The sequence below is a fragment of the Myotis lucifugus genome, unplaced genomic scaffold, assembly GCF_000147115.1.
Source record: "Myotis lucifugus unplaced genomic scaffold, Myoluc2.0 scaffold_22, whole genome shotgun sequence".
In the NCBI taxonomy this organism is placed as follows: domain Eukaryota; kingdom Metazoa; phylum Chordata; class Mammalia; order Chiroptera; family Vespertilionidae; genus Myotis; species Myotis lucifugus.
In genome coordinates, this window is record NW_005871070.1 from 3,851,268 (window position 1) to 3,876,491 (window position 25,224).

At 37.2% G+C, this 25,224-nt stretch overlaps 1 protein-coding gene across 15 annotated transcripts in view; it reads left to right on the forward strand.

The window, feature by feature from the left end:
- Positions 1-25,224, forward strand: part of RALGAPA1 (Ral GTPase activating protein catalytic alpha subunit 1) — a 281,001-nt gene that overhangs the window by 158,435 nt on the left and 97,342 nt on the right. For all 15 annotated transcript variants that reach the window (XR_002828508.1, XM_023751509.1, XM_023751508.1 and 12 more), the window contains 4 exons: positions 5,192-5,260; positions 10,685-10,819; positions 11,219-11,402; positions 20,918-21,779. Coding sequence is in view for 14 of the 15 variants with exons in the window: in XM_023751509.1 (XP_023607277.1) it covers positions 5,192-5,260; positions 10,685-10,819; positions 11,219-11,402; positions 20,918-21,779 (1,250 nt within the window). In the remaining variant the exon portion in view is untranslated. The remainder of the gene's footprint in view (positions 1-5,191; positions 5,261-10,684; positions 10,820-11,218; positions 11,403-20,917; positions 21,780-25,224) is intronic.

Here is a 25,224-nt window from a genome sequence, read left to right on the forward strand (position 1 = left end):
TCAGTCCCAATTAGCTGGACCCCAACAGCAAGCTAACCTACCAGTTGGAGCATCTGCCCCCTGGTAGTCAGTGCACATCATAGCGATCAGTTGAGCGGCCTTAGCATATCATTAGCATATTACGCTTTGATTTGTTGAACTGCCAACTGGACAGTCAGACACTTAGCATATTAGACTTTTGTTATATATATGTAATATGCTAATTAGACCAGACAGCCTAACGACCTTCCAACGTAATTCCAGACATCTTTCCCGATGAAGCCACGGCAGAGGCAGTTAGGGGTGATCATGCAGACAGGCGAGCAGTTAGGGGTGATCTGGCAGGCAGGCAAAGTAGTTAGTGGCGATCAGGCAGGCAGGTGAGCGGCTAGGGCAATCAGAGGCAGTTAGGGGCAATCAGGCAGGCAGATGAGTGGTTAGGGCTGATCAGGCAGGCAGGTGAGTAGTTAGGGGCAATCAGGCAGGCAGGCGAGTGGTTAGGGGCATTCAGGTAGGCAGGCAGTGTGGTTAGGGGCAATCAGGCAGGCAGAGTGGTTAGGAGTGATCAGGCAGGCAGGCAGGTGAGCAGTTAGAGGCAATCAGGCAGACAGACAGAGGGTTTAGGGGTGATCAGGAAGGCAGACGAGTGGTTAAGGGCAGTGAGGCAGACATGCAGAGTGGTTAGGGGCGATCAGGCAGGCAGGCAGGCCAGTGGTTAGGAGCTAGCGGTCCTGGATTTCTAAAGGGATGTCCGACTGCCGGTTTAGGCCAGATCCCCCAAGGGGTCCCAGATTGCCAGAGGGTGCAGGCTGGGCAGAGGGACCCTCCCCCTATGCACGAATTTCATGCACCAGGCCTCTAGTATATATATATATAAACATTTAGAAAGACAAGAGAATAGATTTCTACACCACCCCAAATTTATTGAGGAATAATTGACAAATATAATTATATATCTTTAAGGTATACAACATAACATGATCTGATATTGTGGAATGATGACCAAAATCAAGATAATTGACACATTCATTATTTCACAGTTAACTTTTTTTTATGATGAGAATACTTAAATATACTCTTAGCAACTTTCAGATATTCATTACTTACTATATAATTCACTATAGTTACCATGTTGTACACTAGATCCTCAGAACTTAACCTTATAACTGAAAGTTTGTACCCTTTGACCCGTATTTCCCCATTTTCCTTCTCTTCCTTCACCCCCTGGCAGTCACTATTTTACTCTCTATTTCAGCTTTTAAATATTTTTTTAGATTCTACATATAAGTGATACAATACAGTATTTGGCTTTTTTATCTGGCTTATTTCACTTAGCATAATGCCCTCTTGGTTCATCCATGTTGTCACAAATGGCAGGATTTCCTTCTTTTTCTAATGGCTGAATACATACATACATACTAGAGGCCTGGTGCACAAATTCGTGCATGGGTGGGGTCCCTCGGCCTGGCCGGTGATCAAGGCCTATCAGGGGGCCGGCCAGCAGGTGTGAGGGGCTGTGGGAGGTTGGCCAGCCAGGGGGAGGGGCCACAGGAAGTTTACCTGCCAGGGGGAGGGGATATAGGAGGCGGGCCGGCTGGAGTGAGGGGCTGCAGAAGGTTGGCCGGCCAGCCCCCCAGGGCCAATGGGGGCGCCAGCTGGCCAGGGGGAGGGGCCACAGGAGGTTGGCTGTGAGAGCGCACTGACCACTTGTGGGCAGTTCCTGTGTTGAGCATCTGCCCTTTGGTGGTCAGTGTGCATCATAGCAACTGGTCGACCTGTCATTCTGGTCATTCTGGTCATTCTGCCTTCATGAGTTGAAGTACATTTATGTTGTTTCTATATCTGGACTATGGGGAATAATGCTGCATGGGTGTGCAGGTATCTCTTTGTGATACTGATTTCATTTCCATCAGGTGGGATTGCTGGATTATCTTGTAGTTTTATTTTTAATTTTTTGAGGAACTGCATACTGTTTTTCATAATGACTGTACTAGTTCATATTTCCACCAATAGTATATAAGGCTTCCGTTTTCTCCAAATCCTTGACAACATCTGTTACCTCATGTCTTTTTTTAAAAAATATATTTTTATTGTTTTCAGAGAGGAAGGGAGAGAGAGAGAGAGAGAGAGACATCGATGATGAGAGAGAATAATTGACTGGCTACCTCCTGCCTGCCCCCTACTGGGGATCGAGCCCATAACCCGGGCATGTACCCTTGACAGGAATCGAACCTGGGACCCTTCAGTCCACAGACTGATGCTCTATCCACTGAGCCAAACCGGCTAGGGCACCTCTTGTCTTTTTGAAAATAGCCCTCCTAACAGATATGCGGTGCTTTCTCATTGTGCTTTTGAATCGCATTTCTCTGGTGATTAGTGATGTTGATCACTTTTCTTATAGCTAGTAATGATTTCAATGTCTTCTTTGGGAAATGTTTATTTGGGTCCTCTGCCCATTTTAAAATTGGATTATTTGGTTTTTTGCTATTAAGTTGTATGAGTTTCTTATATATTTTGGATACTAACCCTACATTCAATGCATAGTTTGCAAATATTTTCTCCCATTTCATCAGTTATCCTTTTAATTTTTATTGTTTCCTTTGCTTTGTAAAAGCTCTTTAGTTTGATGTAGTCCCACCTGTTTGTTTTAGCTCTATTGCCTATGCTTTTGGTGTCTTATCCAATAAATCAATGCCAAGACCAATGTCAGGAATCTTTTTCCCTGTGTTTTCTTCGAGGAGTTTCATGGCTTCAAGCCTTATACTTAAGTCTTTGATTCATTTAGAGTTAATTTTTGTGAGTGGTATAAGATATGGATGCAGTTTTATTCTTTTGTATATAGCTATTTAGTTTTCCCAGCACCATTTATTGAAGAGACTTTCCTTTCCTCAATGTGTGTTCTTGGTGTGCTTGTTAAAAATGAGTTGACCATATAAGTGTGGGTTTGTGTATAGGCTTTCTATTCTGATCTGCTTTTCTATTTGCCTGTGTGCCTTACCATCATTCTTATTACTATCTATACTAATAAAAGGGTAATATGCTAATTAGACCAGGTCGACCAGACATCTTCCGGACATCCAACTTCCTTCCGGACAAAGCCACAGAGGTGGGGGCTGAGACAGAGGTGGTTAGGGGCAATCAGGCCAGCAGGGGAGCAAGGAGTTAGGGGTGAGAACATGCTGGCACAGGGGAGCAAGCAGTTAGGGGCGAGATCAGGCCGGTGCGGGGGAGCAAGCAGTTAGGGGTGCAATCAGGCTGGTGCAGGGGAGTAAGCAGTTATGAGGCGGTCAGGTCGGCAGGGGAGGAATCAGGCCGGCAGGCAGAGGCGGTTAGTGGCAATCAGGTAGGCAGGCAGGTGAGCAGTTAGGAGCCAGAGTTCCTGGATTGTGAGAGGGACATCCCAGATTGGAGAGGGTTCAGGCCAGGCTGAGGAAGACCCCCTTCCTGTGCACGAATTTCGTGCATCAGGCCTCTAGTAGCTTTATAATTAACCTGAAATCAGGAAGTGTGATGCCTCCAGCTTTCTTCTTTCTCAAGATGGCTTTGGCTCTTTATTTGTGGTTCCATACAAATTTTAAAATAGTTTTTTTCTGTTCCTGAGAAAAATGCCATTGGAATTTTTTATTTCATTGAATGAGTAAATCGCTGTGGGTGGTATGAACAATTGAACAATATTAATTTTCCCAATCTATAACATGGAATATCTTTCCATTTACATTAGTCCTCCCTTATCTACAGTTTTGCTTTCTGCAATGTTAATTACTCATGGCCAATTATAATCTGAAAATATTAAATGGAAAATTTGAGAAATGAACAATTTATACTAAGTTTTAAATAGTACACTGTTCTGAGTAGTATGATAAAATCTCACATTGTCGTTCTCCAGTGGGATATGAATCATCAATTTGTCCAGCGTATTCACACCGTACATGCTACTCAACCATTAGTCATTTAGTTGCCATCTCAGTTATTGGATCATCTGTCATGGTATCCCAATTCCTGTTTTCAGTAAACCTTATTTTACTAATAAAGGCTGCAAAGTGTAAGAATAGTGATGCTGACAATTCAGATATGCCAAAGAGAAGCTGTAGAGTGCTTCCTTTAAATGAAATGGTGAAAATTGCTGTGTCCATGAGTCTTTCTTTCTTTTCTTTTTTTCTTAATCCCTTCACCCTTCTCACTCAGGCCCCAACCCCCACTCCTCTGACAGCTGTCAGTCTGTTCTCTGTATCCATTAGTCTGTCCACTTTGTTTGTTAGTTTATTTTGTTCATTAGATTCCACATATAAGTGGATTCACATGGTACTGTCTTTCTTCATTCATTAGTGTTTTATTGTTTTCAGTGTGCAGGTCTTTTACCTCATTAATTAACTGTATTCCTATTTTATTGATTTTGATGCTACTGTAAATAGGGATATCTTTCTTAATTTCTCTTTATGATAGTTTGTTGCTTGTGTATAGAAATGCAACAGTTTTTTATATTTTGATTTTGTATCCTGCAAGTTTACAGAATTCATTTATAGTTGTAACAGTTTTTTGGTGCAGTGTTTAGGGTTTCCTATATATAATATCATGTCATCTGCAAACAAATAATTGTACTTCTCTCTTTCAGATTTAGGTGCTATTTATTTGCCCACTTGCTGTGGTAGGACTTCTAGTACCATGTTGAATGGAAATGGCAATTGTGGACATCCTTGTATTCCTGACCTTAGATGAAAGGCTTTTAGCTTTTCACCATTGAATATGATATTAACTATGGGCTTGTCATTTATGGCCTTTATTTATGTTGACGTATATTCCTTCTATACCTAATATGTTGAGTAGGATAGATATCTTCAGTGACAGAATTGCAGATGATTTTTATAAATCTTTTTGCTTTTCAATATATATTTTAATTTTCTATTAGAACATATATTACTGTGTGTTTATACATATTGATTCATGAGTTGAGTTTATGAGAAATCCATTCATAGTTAACAGCATATATAATGTTGGTTCTATAAATGAAGATTGTAAATAATTGATAGTTAATGTACTTGAAAAGATTACATATTAAAAATTACCTTGAAATAACAGTGTTAATGTTTCAGAATAACCTTGCAGCAATAGATTTTATATTGTTTTTACATTAACATTAATGTTTTGGAATGAACATTAGTTTAATATATTTTGTGCTTTCTTTTCTTTTCTTTTTTTTTTTTTTTGACTATAGATCCTGATAGCCACTATTACCCATCTTTTGCCAAGTACAGAAGCTTCATCTTATGAAATGGACAAGAGAGTAATTAAAAACTTTCTTTGCTATTTAATATTCTTACATAGTAAAATATTTTATATTTTAAAATTGCAAAGTTATATATATTTACATGGTAAATATTAATTCATCTTGTATTTAAAATCGACTGTCATGGAATAGAGTGTGGAATCTCAGAGGGAAGACGGGGGAGGATGGATGGGTATGAGGTATCAACCAAAGACCTTGTATGTATATATGCATAGCCCATCGACACAGACAATTAGGTGGTGAAAGCCTGGGGCAGGGGGTGGGGGCGGACTGAACAGGATTAATGGGGGGGAAAGTGGGACATCTATAATACTTTCAACAATAAAGATAAATGATCTTATTTTACTTTTCTCTAGCTCTCTCTTCACCTCCATTTTTAGTTACTTTATTTCTACACATAATATGCAGCATATGTCATTTAACAAATGACTCTTCCATATTCGTCTTCACTTTTACTTTTTTTAAATATATTTTTTATTAATTTTTTACAGAAAGGAAGGGAGAGGGATAGAGAGTTAGAAACATCGATGAGACAGAAACATCAATCAGCTGCCTCCTGCACATCCCCTACTGGGAATGTGCCCGCAACCAAGGTACATGCCCTTGACTGGAATCGAACCTGGGACCCTTCAGTCCGCAGGCCAAAAGCTCTATCCACTGAGCCAAACTGGTTAGGGCTCATCTTCACTTTTATATATTAATCTTAGCTCTCCAGGAGTTGGCAAAAGTAGGTTTACAGTTGTTGGTATGAAAAGGCATGCAGATTATGATTATTACTATAGCTTTATTAACTCAAAAGAATGTCACAATGCAACTGTAAGCCTGCCTTTGCCCACCCCAGTATAATTAAATATAGCAAATACTCGCCATTAATCTTTTTGCTGAACTTCCTCAATCAACTTCTTGGTTGGATGAAGTTCATCTTTATTCTTCAAGATGGACTCATGAATACAGAAGTCCCCAAGCTCTTGCATATTTAAAACTTTTTCTGTAATTCTGATACTTGAAAAACAGCTTGGTTAGCTATGGAGTCCTTATTTTTCTTGAGGTTTTATTTTATTTTATTTTTTAATGTTTTGGTATGTGAGTGTGTGAGAGTGTGTGTGTGTGTGTGTGTGTGTGTGTGTGTGTGTGTGTATTCTCACCCGAGGATATGTTTATTGATTGTTTAGAGAGACAGCAAAGGGGGGAGAGAAAGAGAGACAGCGAAGACATCAATGTGAGAGAGAAACATCGATCAGTTGCCTCCCATATGCATCCCAACCAGGGACCGAATCCACCTGGGCTATGTGCTGTTTTTGAGAAGTCTGTCTGATGCCAGTTTCATTCTATTGCCTTTGTAAATTATTTTATCTTTTTTCCTGGAGGCCTTAAGGATATTTTTTTTTGAAGTCTTAACTTTTGAAATTTTAGCAGGATATGTATTTTAAGAGTTCATTATTGGAGGTTGGTTTGTCCTGGCATCTGGTGGGCCTTTTCAATATGTAGATTTTATGGACTTCTTATATATAAATTGGATATTCTTTTACTTTCTTCCATTTTAGTCATTTTCTGACACTTTTCCTGTTTTATCTCATTTTTATTCTCGTTTTCCCACTGTTCTTCAATATCCCTTATTAAATTTTTTTATTTTTCAAATTTATTCTCCCTTAGGCATTTTATAATTGAGGCATCATATCTAATATGATTTTATTTTTTTCTTTTCTTTTTCTGACTTGAGTTAATTCTTCCCTTGATCTATTTCTTTTTAGTTTTTCAGTTTCTTATTGAAGATGGGGTTTTCTTTGTCCCCTATATCTAAATACCTGTTTGGAAATATTTAAATTAGGATGTTGCGTTACAGTTTTCTTTTGTTTCATAATTGGATTATTGGGTGGGGTGCATCAGCTGACTTGCTTAGATTCATATGTTTTCGTTTTGTAGTAGTTTTGTATAGATGAATACTACCTCTGCATATCTGAGGACAAGTTTGGTCGCTTGGGATGGTTTACAAGATTCCTACTTCAAGAGCTTTCTTTCCTGCAAGTTTAACAAAGTACAGTGTCTTAATTGGATGATGCCTTTTAAGTAGGAGAAGAACTATAGGTCCAAAATTTAAAAAAAAAAATTAAGACATGCAGGATCCTAACTTTCTCTTTTGCATTTTCTTTTTACTACATATTTTCCACAGCATTTCTCTCTCTCTTAACATTCTTTTCCCAAAAGAACATTACCTTTCCTGTGTGTACTTTTAACTTCTTTCTTTCTACTCAGTATTCTACCAATACACTTTTTTGGTATTCTCACACTAGTGTGTATACGTGTTTGTTGAGTTTGGCTCTGACTTCTGGCAACCCTATGAATGAGTAATGTCTTCAATGTCCTGTCCTCAGCAGCCCTGTGCAGCTCCTGTTGGCTCATTCCTATGGCTTCTTTTATAAAGTCAAGCCATCTCATATTTGGCCTTCCTATTTTTCTGCCACCTCCCGTTTTTCCCAGCATTACTGTATTTTCCAAAGAACCCTGACTTGTCATGATGTGCCCGAAATAGGACAGCTTCAGTTTTGTCGTTTTTGCTTCCAGTGATGTTTCAGGTTAATTTGCTCTAGAACCCACTGGTTTGTCTTTCTGGCAGTCCAGCATATCTGTGCAGCTCTCCTCCAACACCATATTCCAAATGAATCAATTTTTTGGACTGCCCTTTCACTGTCCAACTCTCACATCTGTACATAGTAATCGGGTGTAGGAGGGTGTAAATGATTTTAGCTCTGGTCTCTAATGACACATCTTTGCTCTTAGTGATCTTCTCTAATTCTTCCATTGCTTCCCTTTCAAGTCCCAGACTTTTCTTTATTTCTTGGTTACAGTCTCCATTTGAATTGATTCCTGAACCAAAGTAAGCAGAAACTTTAACAATTTCAGTGTTTTCATTATCATTGTTAAAGTTGTGTATTTCATCTGTAGTCATGATTTTTGTCTTCTTAATGTTTAAATGCTTTAGCGCTTTCTTCTTTTACTTTAATCAGAAGTTGTTTCAAATCATTGCTACTTTCTGCCAGTAAGATGGTATTATCCTGCATATCTTAAGTTATTGATATTTTCCACCAATTTTCAGTCCTTTCTCTGAACCTACCCCAGTTTTTCATATATGTTCGACGTGCAAAGTAAACAGAGATAAAATGCACTCTTTTAGGACACCTTTGCCTATAGGTAACCAGTGTCTCTCCATGGCTGCCTGTGCACAACGTAGGTTATGTATCAGAACAATCAAATGCTGAGGCACGCCCATTTCTTGCATTGCAGCCCATAGCTTGATCAATGCAATCAGAGGCTTCACTGTAGTCAATAAAACATAACTAACCTTACTACCCTCCTTACTATCTCCTTTCTTGAAAGGAATATATATTGAATGTTTCCAGTCTGTAAGCCATTGTTTTGTTTTCCATATTTGTTGACATATTCTTGCTAGAATTTTGACAGATTGGGTCTCTGTGGATTAAAATAATTCTACACGTATTCCACCTACCACTGGTAATTTATTTATTCCCAATACTTTTAGAGTGGCTTTCACTTCACTTTTGGAATTCCAGGTTCTTCCTCATAGGAATCTTCTTTCTTATAGTCAGATAATATACTTCCTTGTTGGTTGTTCGATATTCCTAATCTGGGTTTGAATTTCCCTTTTATTTCTTGAATCTTCTGGTAGAGATCTCTTATTTTTTCTTTCTCTTTATTTATTTTTTGTTGTTTAATGTCTTTTATTTGGTTGGTTGATTCTCTTCTGTCTCCTTACACTGACTATTGTAATAGTTCTTTTATCACTACGTGATAGTCAATGAAAAAATTGCATTCAGGATTCTAACCCTGCTTTTGTCACCTTTTATCTCACCTACCTCTTTTTCATGTTTCTCTGTCATGCATCTCAATTTTTCTTTCCTTTTTACTTCTGGCATTATCTTTCAACATTCTTCCCTAATAGTATTCCTAGTTTCAGCCCACAGTTCTAGTTCTCACTTAATTAAGTTTAACAGTGCAATTCTGTTTTCTCTGTGGCCTTTAAATCCATCAGGAATTATATTTTGGCATTGCAATTCTTTTAGTGCTCTTCATTAGCTTTACAATAATGTTTGTTATTAACAGGTGGTGGTCAGTACCACAGTACTCACACTTAGGGTGGTCTTTTTCTTTCTGAGTAGTTTTACGTTTGTACCTAGTTCCCTTCTTCCTTGCAGTTTTCCCCAAACTGCCCTTGCTCTTCATGAAAGCTTACACTAGGAGAATGGGAAAAAGCTTACTGGGATTTCTGTATACTTTCTACTTACACATAATTTGAAATTTGGATGTTCTGTTTTCTGGTTAAACTGCGGTTTTGTGATGTCTTACTGGTTTTGAGATGTCTTATTGGTTCTTTTTGTTCTTTATTGTTTTTTTGGAGAATATGTTGGGAGATTTAGACCAGCGTTACTCCTTGAGTTGGAAAATTAGTCTTTCAGTCTAAAAATCAACAGATCTCTTACTGCTACTTGATTAATGCTTTTAAGGCTCTAATTGTGATTCCTTGTACAACAAAGTGGGCCACAGAGGTACTGCTATTTTACTCCACATTTTGATAAAGGTGTTTTGGTTATAACATCCATTAGTTTAAAAGAATCTAGTGAAAACATTTATTTTAAATATTAATAACAGTTTCAGAATATGGTTAAGATAGTCTAGTCTTTCTGGCAGAGTACTCAGTGAGGTGTTAAATTAGAAGAGGAATGTGGAAGTGATTGTAATATTTATGGACTAAAACTTTCCATTTGTATTTCATTCCTTGAGCAGTTAAATAAGTATAGCTAATTGAAGCCTATTATTTTTTAAGCTCAGTGTGTGTTTTAATTAAAGAAATTTAACATTCCTATTTTCATTATTTTATTATCTTTCATTGTGCTTGCACTGAAACCCACAATAAAAACATCTTAAAAGTTAGGTTTAGATAAATATTAATGTTGCAATTTAGGATCGATAGTTTCTGAAATAAATTTGGAAAACAAAAAATAAGTTGGTGAGCCCTGGCCGGTGGTGCTCAATGGTTAGATCATCTGTTTGCACACTGAAGGGTCTCAGGTTTGACTCCAGTCAAGGGCATGTACCTGGGTTGCAGATTCAATCTCCAGTCCTGGTCAGGGCGCATGCGGGAGGCAACTAATCAATGTGTCTCTTTCACATCGATGTTACTCCCTCCCTCCCTCTCTCTCTCTTCCCCAGTGCTGCACTCCCCCCTCCCCCCCACCCCCACCCCCTCACCCCCGCCCATCCCTCCCTCCATTCTCTCTAAAAATCAATGGGGGAAAATATCCTGGTGAGGATTAACAACAAAAAAATTAATTGGTGAATTTCTGTTAAGTATTAAACTCTTACTTTATGAGTTGACAATAATAATGATCTTTTTTGTTGTTACAGTTGGTGGTATCTTTACTTCTGTGCCTTTTGGACTGGATCATGGCCTTACCCCTAAAGACACTGCTCCAACCAGTCCATGCATCGGGAGCAGAAAATGATAAAATAGAAAAATCTGTCCTCAATTGCATTTATAAGGTAAACTTCTTTGCTTTATTATTTATTTGGTAACCAAGGGTTTATAAAATCTAAAGAAATAACATTTCTTAGTGTTTTCATTTAGACTAGGTATTTTATAAGAACATAAATTTGTCTTACAGTACCTTGATAATTAAAAAGTAGTTTCTACAGTACACTGTTATATTATTGCCAGATTTTGAAAAGTCAAATCTTTGTTGAATATAAGCATCATTAGTTAAATTTTACTTCTTCTTCTTACGAGGTATTAAATTTTACTGTGATCAAAGAGCTAAGTTTTAAACTATTTAAAATTTTGTCAAGCTCTTCTATTACCAGTGGACTTTTTTCTCTTTTTAATTTAATTTATTTATTTTTACTGAAAAGGAAAACTTGTATGTTTCTCCCCGGTATTTTCAGGTATTACATGGATGTGTTTATGGAGCTCAATGTTTTAGCAATCCAAAGTATTTTCCAATAAGCCTATCAGACTTGGCATCTGTAGATTATGATCCCTTTCTGCATTTGGAAAGTCTGAAAGAACCTGAACCTCTGCACTCTCCTGATTCAGAACGATCTTCTAAACTCCAACCAGTAACAGAAGGTAAAATGGATTTTCTTCAGGACAGTATTGTTGTTTGGGTTCTCTCAAGGCATGATTTTAGACCTTGGGTAGAAATGATGAGTGAGGATGGATAATACATATTTTACTTTGTAGTTGTTTACCTCACCATGTATATTACTGCAAATTTTATTTTCAGTTTAAGAAATAACTTTATATACACAATTGCTAAGATTACATGTGATGACATTCCCTTTATACTTCTAGCTAAGTTATTCTGATAAGTTATTTTTGATATTTTACTTTATATATCATAGGATTTCTATAATTGAATAAGAGATTTAGCTTTGGAGTCTGACAGGCATGGTATTGAATTTTGACTCTCATTAAATAGCTGAGTGACTATGTCTGTATTCTTATTTATAAAATGCGGATAATATTTATTCCCTCATAGGGTCGTTTTAAGTACTAAATAAAATAATATGTATAAAACCTTTTGCACGGTTCTTGGTCCATAGTGAATTCAGTAAGGTATTTTAAAGCCACATTGCTTCTACATTCAGAGTTTACTATTTGATATAAGGGTAAGGCAAAGATGTAAACAAATAACCTGATGAGTATAAAAATAAAAGTGCATTCAGGATACAGAGGTAGCTCAGAGGAATCCAGTTTATTGAAGGGGTTAAGGAGATGATATACATGATAAAATTAGTATTAAGAGCACTTTGACAATATTTTACAGGAGTTGGCAAATTATGGCCCACACCTGCCACCTGTTTCTATAGATAAGGTTTTATTGGGACATCTCCATGCTGTTCATTTATGTATCATTATGGCTGCTTTTGTACAAAAACTGTAGTGTCGAGTAGTTGCGACAGAGATTTTGTGGCCCTAAAGCAGAAAATAATTTGGCCTCTTACAGAGAAGTTTGCTGATCTAGTATGTTGACTGATTTGAGGGAAGTTAACTCAGAAATAAAGAGACAAATCATGAGGCTGTTGCAATAGTCCAACCAAGAGTTGTAAAAGGCTTAAATTAGATAGATTTTCCCCAAACTAGACCAAGAACACGAGAGAGTTCAGAGGCTTGGGAGGGGAAATGAGGGCAGTGTTGGGAATGGTTTAATTCAGGGTGCCCATTGGATATTTGCATGAAGATATCTAGTGGACATTTTGTTGTATATACAGGTCTAGATCTTAGCAGAGAGGAATATATATTTACGTTTGTGTGTGTTCTGAGGAGAAAAAGTTGGAAAGGAAGGAAAAACAGGAGAGAGTAATTTTCAGAAACAAAGAGAAAGATTTTTAAAAGATTGGCCAGCAGTATTAAATGATAGAGAGGTCAGGTATAAAACACTGACAAGTATGTCTGCTTTAGTTTCAGCAGAGAAGTAGGAGGCAGAAGCGGATGTCTATGGGTTGAGGAACAAAAGGAGTTAAGGAAGTACAGTAGAGCCATCTGTCAAAACTACTCTTTAAAGAAGCTTGACTATTTTAAAAAAGAAAAGTGATAAAACAGTAGGTAAACTAAAGGATGATTCGGGGTTAAGGGATTTTTTTAAGGATTAAGGGAGTTGAAATTAATTATAAGATGAAGAAGGTGAGAAGGAAGGTAGGAAGGTGATCAGCATTAGTAGAGTGAAGTGTTCCTGACATGTGAGCTGGAGAGTATAGGTGCTATCATTAGCCCTTCTTCTGAGACCAGAAAAAAGAAGATGGAAGTAAACTAAGGGGATTAAGAGAAGTTTTTGAGGGCCTGAAAGAAAACGAAAACTACAAAGTTTTGTTTGCACCAATCAACATTCAGTAAGGTGGATATGGCAGAAACACAAACTATGACTTTCAGAATATTGGTATATGGTGTAACCATGGAATCTAAGCTTGGTAAGGATTGACCTGATGCTAGGAAATGGCTAATAAATTGGAAGAAAATGGAGTGATCCAGTGAGTCAGAAAGTAGATATGGTTGGTAATAAGAAGTTAGAACAATGATTCTCAGCCTTGGCTTCACATTAGGATACTGATGCCTTCATCCTGTCAATAAAGATTTTGATATATTGACCTGGGATTACTGGGATTTTTAAAAGCCTTGCAGGTGATGAATATGCAGCCAAAGTTGAAGACCAGTTAAGGCAGTGGTTCTCAACCTTGGCTGCACAATAGAATCACCTGAGAATCTTTTTAAAATCCTGATTCCTGGGCCTCATCCTCCGGAAATTCTGTTTCTTTGTTATGGGGTGGTGCCACAACATTAGTAACAAAGAAACAGAATTTCTGGAGGGTGAGGCCCAGAAATCAGGATTTTAAAAAGATTCCCAGGTGATTTTAATGTGCAGCCAAGGTTGAGAACCACTACTGACTTAAGGGAATCAGTATGTTAGGACAGTGGTTTCTAAAGTGAGTTTTTAAGCAGTGAAACTTCTTCAAATAAATTTCACAAGGAAGCCCTGTTTGTAAAACTTTTTAAAGTAGAGCTGCAGCAGGATAGTGTCTGGGATCCTACCAACTTCTGTCTTATCCATCTCCAAGGACTCTACAAAACAAAATTAAAGGAAGAGTTTGAGTTTTAAAGGCAGAGTAGTTATAAATGATTAAAACATCTAAGATGTGATCATGATAGTATTTTGAGTTGACCACAAGTTGGTAATAGTTTGTCTACCACATAATATACAAATGAAATAGTTCAGATATAATAGAGATATACTGGACAGTACAAAATATTTAGACAATAATTAATATCTCAACTTATAATCATTTTTCTAGATTTGGCATAGTAAAGTAGAGAGTTTATTTTATCTAAAAACAAAGTTATATGAAAAAGTTAGTTGCCTTTTGCATTAAAAATGTATTTTTCAATTAAAATTGACATTCACTATTATTTTATACTAGAGGCCCGATGCACGAAAATTCGTGCAAGAATAGGCCTTCCTTCCCCCGGCTGCCAGCACCAGCTTCCCTCTGGCACCCGGGATCTAGGCTTCCCTCCTCCAGCTGCCAGCAGGTACCCGGAACCCGGGCTGGCTTTCCCAGGGCCGCCCGCAGGCACCTGGGACCCGGCTGGCTTCCCTCCGGCCCCAGCTTTGTCAGGAAGGATGTCTGGATAAAAGGGTAATATTAGCATATTACCCTTTTATTATTATAGATTAGTTTCAGGTGTACAGCATGGTGGTTAGAAAATTTTAATTTACAGAGTGATCCCCCCCCAGTATTTCAAGTACCCACCTAGCACCATTCTTAGTTATTATATTATTGACTATATTCCCTATGCTGTATTTTACATCCCCATAACTATTTTATAACTACCAGTTTGTACTTCCTAATCGCTTCACCTTTTTCACCCAGTCCCCCAACCCCCTCCACTCTGGTAACTATAAATTTATTTTCTGTTGTCTGTGAGTCTGTTTCTTTTTCTTTATTTTGTTCTTTAGAGTCCTCATATAAGTGAAATCACATGGTATTTGTTTCTCTGTCTGACTATATATATATATATATATATATATGGTATTTGTTTCTCTGACTTATTTCACTTAGCATAATACTCTCTAGGTCCATCTATTCTGTCAGAAATTGTAAGATTTCATTCCTTTTTATGCCTTTTTATGACCGTGTGTGTGTGTGTGTATGTGTGTGTGTGTGTACACTAGAGGCCTGGTGCACAAAATTCTTGCACTTGGAGCGGGGTCCCTCAGCCTAGCCTGCGCCCTCTTGCAGTCCGGGAGCCCTCGGGGGATGTCCGACTGACGGCTTAGTGCTGCCTTCGAGGCAAGAGAGGCTCCCACCACCGCCGCTTTGCTCACCAGCTGTGAGCCTAGCTTCTGGCTGTGGGAGCACACTGACCACCAAGAGGCAGCTCCTGTGTTGAGCGTCTACCCCCTGGTGGTCAGTGCGCATCATAGCGACCGGTTGTTCCGCTGTTCGGTTGATTTGCATATTAGCCTTTTATTATATAGGATATCTCAGCCGTTTTTATCCACTTGTCTATTGGTGGGCACAGTTTTTGCATTTTTAAAGGTGTAAAATGATGAAAGTTTGATTAAGGGCAGTATAGTGTATTTCTTAAACAGTGAAATAAATGGTTTACTATGTAAAGGGAAGTTTTATTGTATTTCATACCAAATTTACTGTACTGTTAACAACAGTCACTTTAAAGACACAAAGGTAAAAATTTAAGTAGATGAACTTTATATTGGTACCAGATACTCTGTGAAATACTATTCTAAATGTATTCAGTTATTCCCTTTGGACTTTCTTAAAGGTATTAAGGGCCAGATAAATGCAGAAGCTTTTAGGAACAGCTGTGAACTAACAGCAGGTGATTCTGTGATCTGTGGTGACTACATGCTGCATTTTGGGTTTTTTAATGTGGAGAAAATGACTAATCATTGTGCCCTTGTCTCAGGCATGCTTCATCATCTTCAAGTACTTTTTTGGCCAAAGATTTCTAAACATAAAGTGTCCCTAATAAGCTCAGTATTGGATTGAACAAGTCTGATTTCAGAACTATTGGCAGGAGTAGCTGTAATTATTAAATTTACTAAAGAATAAAGAAAGGTAGTGAAGTTGGCTTTTTGTCAAATGGCAGTAGTCTTATTAGCAAAAAGTCATCATTTGCAGAGTCGGAGTGAAAGGAGGCTCCAAAGAATTCATTCTGTCCTAATTATAGTTTCACCTATACATATTATGCAAAGCTAATATTTAAAGCATTTGCCAAAATTAACTTCCTCTGCATGTTCTATTAGAGTGCAGTGAATTGCAGCAGCTTTTTATGTCTTGTTGCTTTTGTGTGCCATAATAATCTGTAATTATGGGTTTGCTGCAAATGCTGTTAGGTTTGTTTAATCTGACAATCTGAAAAGACAACCCTGAATAGACTTTTTAAATGAATGCTGGTTACACAAAGCCTTAGCAGCATTGATATCTTCATTTTGCATATTCTCACAAGGCCAGTTAGTTTAGAATTTCATTTTGAATTTGTAAATTAGAGCATTTCATACATTTTCTTATATCTAAGCATATTTATAGAAGAGAGATATGTTCTATAGTTTATAACTCAAAAATAAATCTAAATAAATCTATCCTCCCAATTAAAATGTTGAGAGATTGTTATCATTTTGTATTTACATATTCTAAATTTAGAGAAACTACTTAAGAAAGAAAATGCTTTTGCCTATATCTGAAATCTAAATGTATTTTTAATATGAATAATATTAATAATTATGACAGATTTGTGAATAAACTCATTTATATTGCATGCCCACTAACACTTCCTTTGGGAAGAGAATCTATAGATGGACTGGTACCTGGACTTAGGTGTTTATGATTTAGGGAAAGAGCTGGCTCATTCCTACAGTTTATTTATAAGCAGGTTTTAAAAAGGAACTCATAAAACCTATGTTATTTAGAATGCTCTCAAAATTGAAGGATTTATATTATTTTCTTATATTTAACTTTGTCTATGAGTTTTTAGTTTATTTTTACAAAAAGTCTGTTATTCTTAGAGAAAAATGGGTCTTAAAGAGTTTATGTAATTGTCCATGATCACAGAACAAGTCAGAGACAACATCAAGAATTCTCTATTTTCTGTGATCTATTTCTATTAAATTATACTCTCTTGCTTCTGCAAAAAATGATTCTCTGCTTAAATAAAACAGGTCACACCTGGCTGATGTGGCTCAGTGGTTGAGTGTCAACCCATCCACCAAGAGGTCCCAGGTTCGATTCCTGGTCAGGGCACATGCCCAGGTTGCAGGCTCTATCCCCAATGGAGGCCATGCAGGAGGCAGCTAATCAGTGTTTCTCTCTCCTTCCCCCCCTCTCTCTCTTCATTCTTGTTTCTCTAAAATCAGTAAAACGTATTTTTTAAAAAAAATGTTTAGGCCTGGCCGGTTTGGCTCAGTGGATAGAGCGTCGGCCTGTGGACTGAAGGGTCCCAGGTTCGATTCTGGTCAAGGGCATGTGCCTTGGTTGCAGGCGCATCCCCTGTGGGGAGTGTGCAGGAGGCAGCTGGTCAATGTTTCTCTCTCATGGATGTTTCTAACTCTCTATCCTTCTCCCTTCCTCTCTGTAAAAAATCAATAAAATATACAAAAAAATTTTTTAAAACAAAGATCCATGGGTCCTAATTAGCATGTGAGGTTTACTCATCTGTAAACTTGCAAAAGGAATGCTCTCTAGAGAATTTGAATCAGAAAGAACTGTTGTTCCCATTGCCCTGGTTTAGCTAGAAACAAAGATCATTTGCTTCTGTGTTGAAAACAAACAAAAAATACATGTCACCTTTGTAAGCTTATCATTCAAAATAAAAAAAGAAAATAAAGAACAGAAAAGTATTTTGCTACATCAAAAATTTTTAAATCTTTAATTATGTTTTATTACCATCTATATATATAAAAGCCTAAGCTACCAGCTGACCGGCCAGTAGCTATAATGCGCACTGACCATCAGGGGAAAGACGCTCAACACAGGAGCAGAAACCACAGGCATGGAAACATGGAACAGACTGATGAATCTCAGAGGAAAGGGGGGAAGGAGGAAGGGAGGAGGGCGGGAAGAGAGTAACCAAAGATCTTATATGCATACTAGAAGTCCGGTGCAAAGATTCGTGCACCCGTGGGGTCCCTCGGCCTGACCTGCGCCCTCTGCAATCCAGGACTCCTTGGGGGATGTTGGACTGCTGGTTTCTTCCCAATCCCTGCAGGCCAGGCCAAGGGACCCACTGGTGCACAAATCCGTGCACCAGGCTCTAGTTTAAAATAAATTTAGTCTTATTTAAGTGAGTGTTTTCAGTTGATAATGGCCATATATTTAATTATTTATGCTAAGTAATGCTTTTTGAAGTTACTGTACACAGAAAAAATGGAATTCGGTGTTTGCATATGTCACAGTGATTTGCCAAAAGAAAAGGCAGTTGAACAAAAGAGAAAAAAATATGTAAGTCAGAGTTATGGTAAAGATGGAAATAACACTGCACTGGGAAACAAAAGACTAGTACTAATGTAAAATATTCTGTAGAAAACAGGCATATCGCTTAACTTCTGTGAACCTATTTGTCCTCAGATACAAAATAAGTACTGGCTAGGGTATCTATAAGGCCCCTTATAGTGTTAATATTTATTATACTCTAAGTTGTAATTAGAGAAGAAAAAGCAAGCTACCCTTCTGTTTCTCATCAGCTAGTGACATATCTTTTTACTTTGCTTATAGTCTTGAAAATATAGAACTGAATTAAGGTTAATTATTTAGTGTTGTTCTCTAGTGTTGAATAACTGATTTTTGAAACTAGCCATAAATATAATGGCTGGAACAGCTCAGTGTAATTGAGTTTTTAAGTAAATTGAAAAATGTTCATATGTACATCTATGTAGACGTAAAACTTGATTGATAATGGAAGAAGATTGAAATTTTGATGCTTGGCAACATTTCAAAATCAACCATAGCCCAAACAAAGAAAACTGTTCTTTTATAGAGTGGAATAATGGAGATGATGTTATTAATATTAGTGGCTGGTTTGTTGCTAACTCTGCCTATACCCAGTGGTGTTCTGAATCTTTATGGCTATAGCCTTAAAAATGTAACTGTTCTCTCTTGCCTTTTTTTTTTTATTGTTATTAATCTTCACCCCATTTTTTCCATTAATTTTTTAGAGAGAGTGGAAGGAAGGGATAAAGAGGGAAAGAAACATCAATTGGTTGCCTCTTGCACGCGCTTGAGCTGGGCCAAGGATTGAACCTGCAACCCAGGTATATGCCCTTGACCCTAAATCAAACCTGCGACCCTCCTGTGCATGGGCTCACACTCTAACCATTTGGCAACACCTGCCAGAGCTCTCTTGCCTTTTTTTATAAAGTAATCACCAGCAATGCACAAGCTAGTCTCCTTTTAAACTTTTAAAATTGGTTTTATTGAGATATAATTTACATAAACTAAGATGTATCCTTTTTTTTTTTTAATCCTCACCTGAGAATATTTTTCCATTGATCTTTTAGAGAGAGGGAAAGACAGAGAGAAACATCGATGTAAGAGAAACACATTGATTGGTTGCCTCCTGCACATGCCCCAACCAGGGCCCGGGCCAGGGAGGAGCCTGCAACCAAGGTACGTGCCCTTGACCAGAATCGAACCTGGGACTCTTTGGTCTGCCGGCCAATGCTCTGTCCACTGAGCCAAACTAGTTAGGGTAGATTTATCCTTTTTTCATGTAGTAATTTTACTATATATTGATTATGTTTGTGGTTACACAGTTCTATACAGTTACCAAAATTCATCACAAAGTACACTTAAAATTAAGGAATTTATTGAATATAGATAATACTTTGATCAACCTATATTTATTCTGGCAGCTAGACTATAGTATTCCCAAATGATTCACTTCCAGAATATAAACAATACTCTGATCACTCTGTAAATCCAGAGACACAATCATTCTGAATCATGTCTATAACTAAGACCAGAATACTGTAAACACACACATAACCAACCAAAGTCCTCTTCCTACATAAATGATTAGTACTTATTTACCACAGGCAGCTCTCCTTCCATCTCCTAGGTAAAAAGTGTCAAGATAAACATCACTAAATTGTCCCCATTTCTTGACACCACTCATTCCAAAATTGGTTTCCACATCAACCCTCCTTAGAATGACACTAGCATTCTTGGACTAGTGGACTTCGACAAGTTATTGTCTATCTCTACTTCTTTCTTCCTCCCTTTACACCCTCTTTTTGTGTTCTCTGTCTTCTTTGTTTCCTCTCTTTTCTTTCTTTAGGTTCTGCCATTAGGCACCCTGCCTTTTCAGGCCTCATATTGCAATGTTTGAGTTTTTTTCTTTTTTACTGTTTCCTATGATTTTTTTTTTAAGTTACTCACATGGATATGCTCCTTATCTATTTGCTTTCTCTAATGTGCTTAAGCAAGGGGGGAAAATGCTTCTTACATACAACTAACTGCTCAGAATAGACCACAATGTGCTGAAGGATACCTTAGGAGGGAAAAAACATATGCAGGGCCATAAGATATTTTTTTCTTTAAAATAAAGCTTCCTTATCATATACTGGCTACACTCAGTTTAAATTGATCGCAACTCTTAAAGTTTAGTGAAAGATCACTTTTCTCTGAAACTTTTACATCATTGATAAAAGCCATAATTAAGTGAAATTTAAGGCATGCTGCAAACTGTTCTGAATCTGCTCATGAGATAAACTTATCAGTTGGATTTCATTGGCTTTCTAATCTATGTGCTAAGTGATTTCAAGTGATTTCTAATACTTTTGATCCTTCTTTTAAGGTATGATGTACATTTAAAGACTTCGCTTTAAATTAAGAATCCATAAGCAAAAATTTCAAAAAGGGCTCTTTATAAAATTAACAGCAAAACTTCACTAAAGAACAGTTTCGTTATTTGCCATCATTTCTGTAATATAATCTAAATTGGAAATAATAATTACTGAAGTATTTGAGTGTGATTTTGATAATGTCCCTATTTGTTGTCTAGTGTCTCATTGCTATATGACATCCTAGGAAGCAACAGTATTCCCACTCACTTATTTTTTTTTATTCTAGTGAAAACTCAGATGCAACAAGGATTAATTTCTATAGCTGCTCGCACTGTTATTACACATCTGGTAAATCACTTGGGCCATTATCCAATGAGTGGTGGTCCTGCTATGTTAACAAGTCAGGTGTGTGAAAATCATGACAATCATTACAGTGAAAGTACTGAACTTTCTCCTGAACTCTTTGAGAGTCCAAATATCCAGTTCTTCGTGTTGAACAATACAACCTTAGTGTCCTGTATTCAGATCAGATCAGAAGAGAGTATACCTGGAGGAGGTTTATCTGCTGGTCTTGCATCAGCCAATTCAAATGTCAGAATCATAGTACGTGATCTTTCTGGAAAATATTCATGGGATTCTGCCATCCTATATGGACCACCTCCTGTAAGTGGCTTGTCAGAACCTGCATCTCTCATACTTTCATTGTCTCACCAAGAGAAGCCAGAAGAGCTGCCTAGATCCAACGAATGCCTAGAAGATGTAACAATAAAAGATGGGATTTCCTGTCAGTTTAAAAGATTTAGAGAAACTGTACCAACTTGGGATACAATCAGAGATGATGAAGATGTTCTTGATGAACTTTTGCAGTATTTAGGTGTAACCAGTCCTGAGTGCTTACAGAGAACTGGAATTTCACTTAATATTCCTGCTCCACAACCTGTGTGCATTTCTGAAAAACAGGAAAATGATGTTATTAATGCTATCCTTAAGCAACATACAGAGGAAAAAGAATTTGTTGAGAAACACTTTAATGACTTAAACATGAAAGCTGTGGAGCAAGATGAACCAGCACCTCAAAAGCCTCAGTCAGCATTTTATTATTGCAGATTGCTTCTTAGTATATTGGGAATGAATTCCTGGGACAAAAGGTAAGAATAAAGCAGAAGTTTTTCTTAATTTATTTTTATACATTAGTCTTATTTATCTTTTGATCAAGCATTTTAGTCTCTGTTCTCTTCCTCACTATCTGACTTAGAAATTATAGGGCATATAATTGAAAATAATCTTATTTTTCCAACCTTCACGGAAGCTAATAGGAAAATCTTTATTCTTATTCATAACACTTCTGATACTAAATGTGTGGGTTTTCCACACCATGCAGTTCCAGCACTGCCTGGAGTTAACACAGACCTGAAGACTGCCCCCACTGTGGGCCACCCATACTCTGACTAACCAGCTGTAAATCGGGTTCCCACAACCCCTTCCTTGGATTCGATAATTAGCTCTAATGGCTCCAAAACATTTACTTACACTTACCAGTTTATTATAAAGGATACATATAGCCAGGTGAAGAGGTACATAGGGTGAGGTCTGGAAGGGTCCCCTGTGTAGGAGCTTCTGTCTCTGTGGAGTTGGAGTGTGCTCGCCTCCCAGAACATTCAATGTGTTCTCCAACCTCGAAGCTCTGTGAGCCCCATAGTTAGAGATGTTTATGGAGCTTCATCATATGGCCATATTGATATTCACTCAATCTCCAGCCCTAACCCCTACTCCAAGGTAGAGCTGAAAGTTCCAACTTTTTTGTTTTGTTTTTTAATTTATCTTCATTATTGAAAGTATTACAGATATCCCATTTGTCCCCCCCATTGATCCCACTCCTGCCCCCTCCCCAGGCCTTCACCATACTATTGTCCATGGGTTATGCATATAAGTTCTTTGGTTAATCTCTTCCCACTTCCCCACCCACACCCACCCCAAGATTCATCAGTCTGTTCCATGCTTCTATGTCTCTGGATTGTGTGATCGTCAGTTTATTTTGTCATTAGATTCCATATATAAGTGAGATCCTGTGCTACTTGTCTTTCTCTGATTGGCTTATTTCACTTACCAACCTTTTAATCATGGTTACTCTTTCTGGTGACAAGGCCTCATCCTGAAGTTATCCAGGAGCCCACCAAGAGTCACCTCTTTAGAACAAAAGCTCTCCAATTACCCAGGAAATCCTAAGGGATTTAGGAACTCTGTGAAGATGTTCCTGTCACCTCCATCATCGGGAATTTACAAGGGTTTTAGGAGCTCTGTGTCAGGGACTGGGGGTAGAGCCAAATATATATTTCTTCTTATTTCACAGAAGCCTCACAAATTTTTTTTAGACAAATACTAATATGATCCTTTCTTGTTTCTATCAGAGGAATTAACTCAAGATTTAACATCAAATCAAGAAAAGAATCTGGATATCATTTTTTTTTTATGCATGTTGTAAAAACTTGCAATCAACACACAAAGTATTCAAGTAAGTTAGGTAGGAGTTAAATGAAAAGGCATTACATAGACTTAAATAAGAAGACCCAGATTGGAGTCACTTAAACTCGGAGGAAATAACTCCCAACTAACATAATGTTGAGGATTAAATTAGTTAATGTACGTAAAGTACTGAAATTGTACACTGGTATAAAGCGTTATTAATATACATTTAATTTTTAAATTTCTATGAAACTGAAAACTAGGAAAATAGAAGAAGCATCATTTAATTTATTGCTTCTGTTCAATTTGTAGTAGGTGTGAAGATATCGGTAGATGAATAAATCAAAGTAATTCACATGCATGTGAAGCATTGAAATGGAGTTCTACTTGCTTACTTAGTGTTTAACTTGATTTAAACCCTTCCATTTATTAGAAGGCAATATCCTCTGCCTTATGGGAAAGCCACATTATATCAGGAACAAATTTGCCTTATGGTATGTCCAAATATAGTTAATTATTACTTGTATAAATGTATTCTACTCTTTTGCTATAGAATGGTCTATATTATCTCAAGAAAAATTAAAGGTCAGGAGGCTGTATTTTACCTCAACAAGCATTGATTTTGTGATTATAATTTGTACATATAGGCCCTGGCCAGGTAGGTCAATTGGTTAGAGCACTGTTCCCATGCACCATGGTTGACAGTTTGATCCCCAGTCAGGGCACATACAGGAATCAACCAATGAATGCTTAAGTAAGTGGAACAACAAATTGATGTCTGTCTCTGTCTCTCTCTCTGTCTCTATTTCTCTATCTTTCTTCCCTCCCTATTTCTCCCTTCCTCTCTCTAAAAATCAATAAATATTAAAATTAAAATAAACAATTTGTAAATACAGTAATCCCCCCTTATCTGAAGTGGATAAGTTCCAAGACTCCCAGTAGATGCCTAAAATGGGATAGTGCTACATAACTACATGTATATGGAATATTTTTTCATATGTATTACATATATATGGAATATTTTTTTCATATATATATATAGATATATATATACACACACACATATACATATATAGACATACCTCTAAATAGTTTATTTTTAACTTAGGCACAGTAAGAGATTAACAATAACTAATAATAAAATAGTACTGTAAACAAAGTTATGTGAATGTGGTTTCTCTGTCTTTGATAACCGAAGTGACTATTAAGTGACTGACAGGTAGGGTATACAATGTGGATACACTGGACAAAGGGATAATTCATGTCCCAGGCAAGCTGGAGCGGGACAGTGAGATTTCATCATGCTACTCAAAATGGCATGCAAAATTTATGAATTGTTTATTTCTATAATTTTCTATTTAATGTTTTCGTACCTCAGTTGACCACTGGTAACTGAAACCAGGATAAAGGGCAGGGGAGACTGCTGCATTTTGTACCTATAGAACATATTTGGTAAAACTTATACATACATTTTTACATGTAAAAAATACAATATAAATCAAGGAAGAAAGCAAATTCCATCTATATTACACATGCTTACTTGGTAATGATTTCGATGTTGAGAATATTTTATTTCTCATGAGGAAAAAACTTTCTAACCTAATGAAACTCTTGAGAAGGAATCTACAAGTATTTTTATTTCTTTTTTTTTTCTGGATATGAGTTTGGGAAGCTCACAGCATCTGCAAAGAAAAATGAAATAGATAATGATCCACTGATAGAAATATATGAGGGTCTGGGTAGAAATAATGACACATGTTTCTTTTTTGAAAAATATTTTTTTTCATTGATTTCAAGAGAGGAAGGGAGAGGGAGAGAGAGATAGACACATCAATGATAAGAGAGAATCATTCATTGATCAGCTGCCTCCTGCATGCCCCCTACTGGGGATCAAGCCCGCAACCCAGGCATGTGCCCTTGACCAAAATCAAACCCGGGACCCTTCAGTCTCTAGGCCTTATTCACAGCCAAACCAGCTTGGGCCTTACTTGTTTTTTAAGGTCTGTTTTCTTTTGTGTTAGAAGTATGATAAGGCAAGTCAACTATGAAGAATTGCATGAGTAGAATAGAAAATATTTCTGGGACTGCCATGTCACTCACTGCAAAGGTAATGAAAATGTTTATAAATTT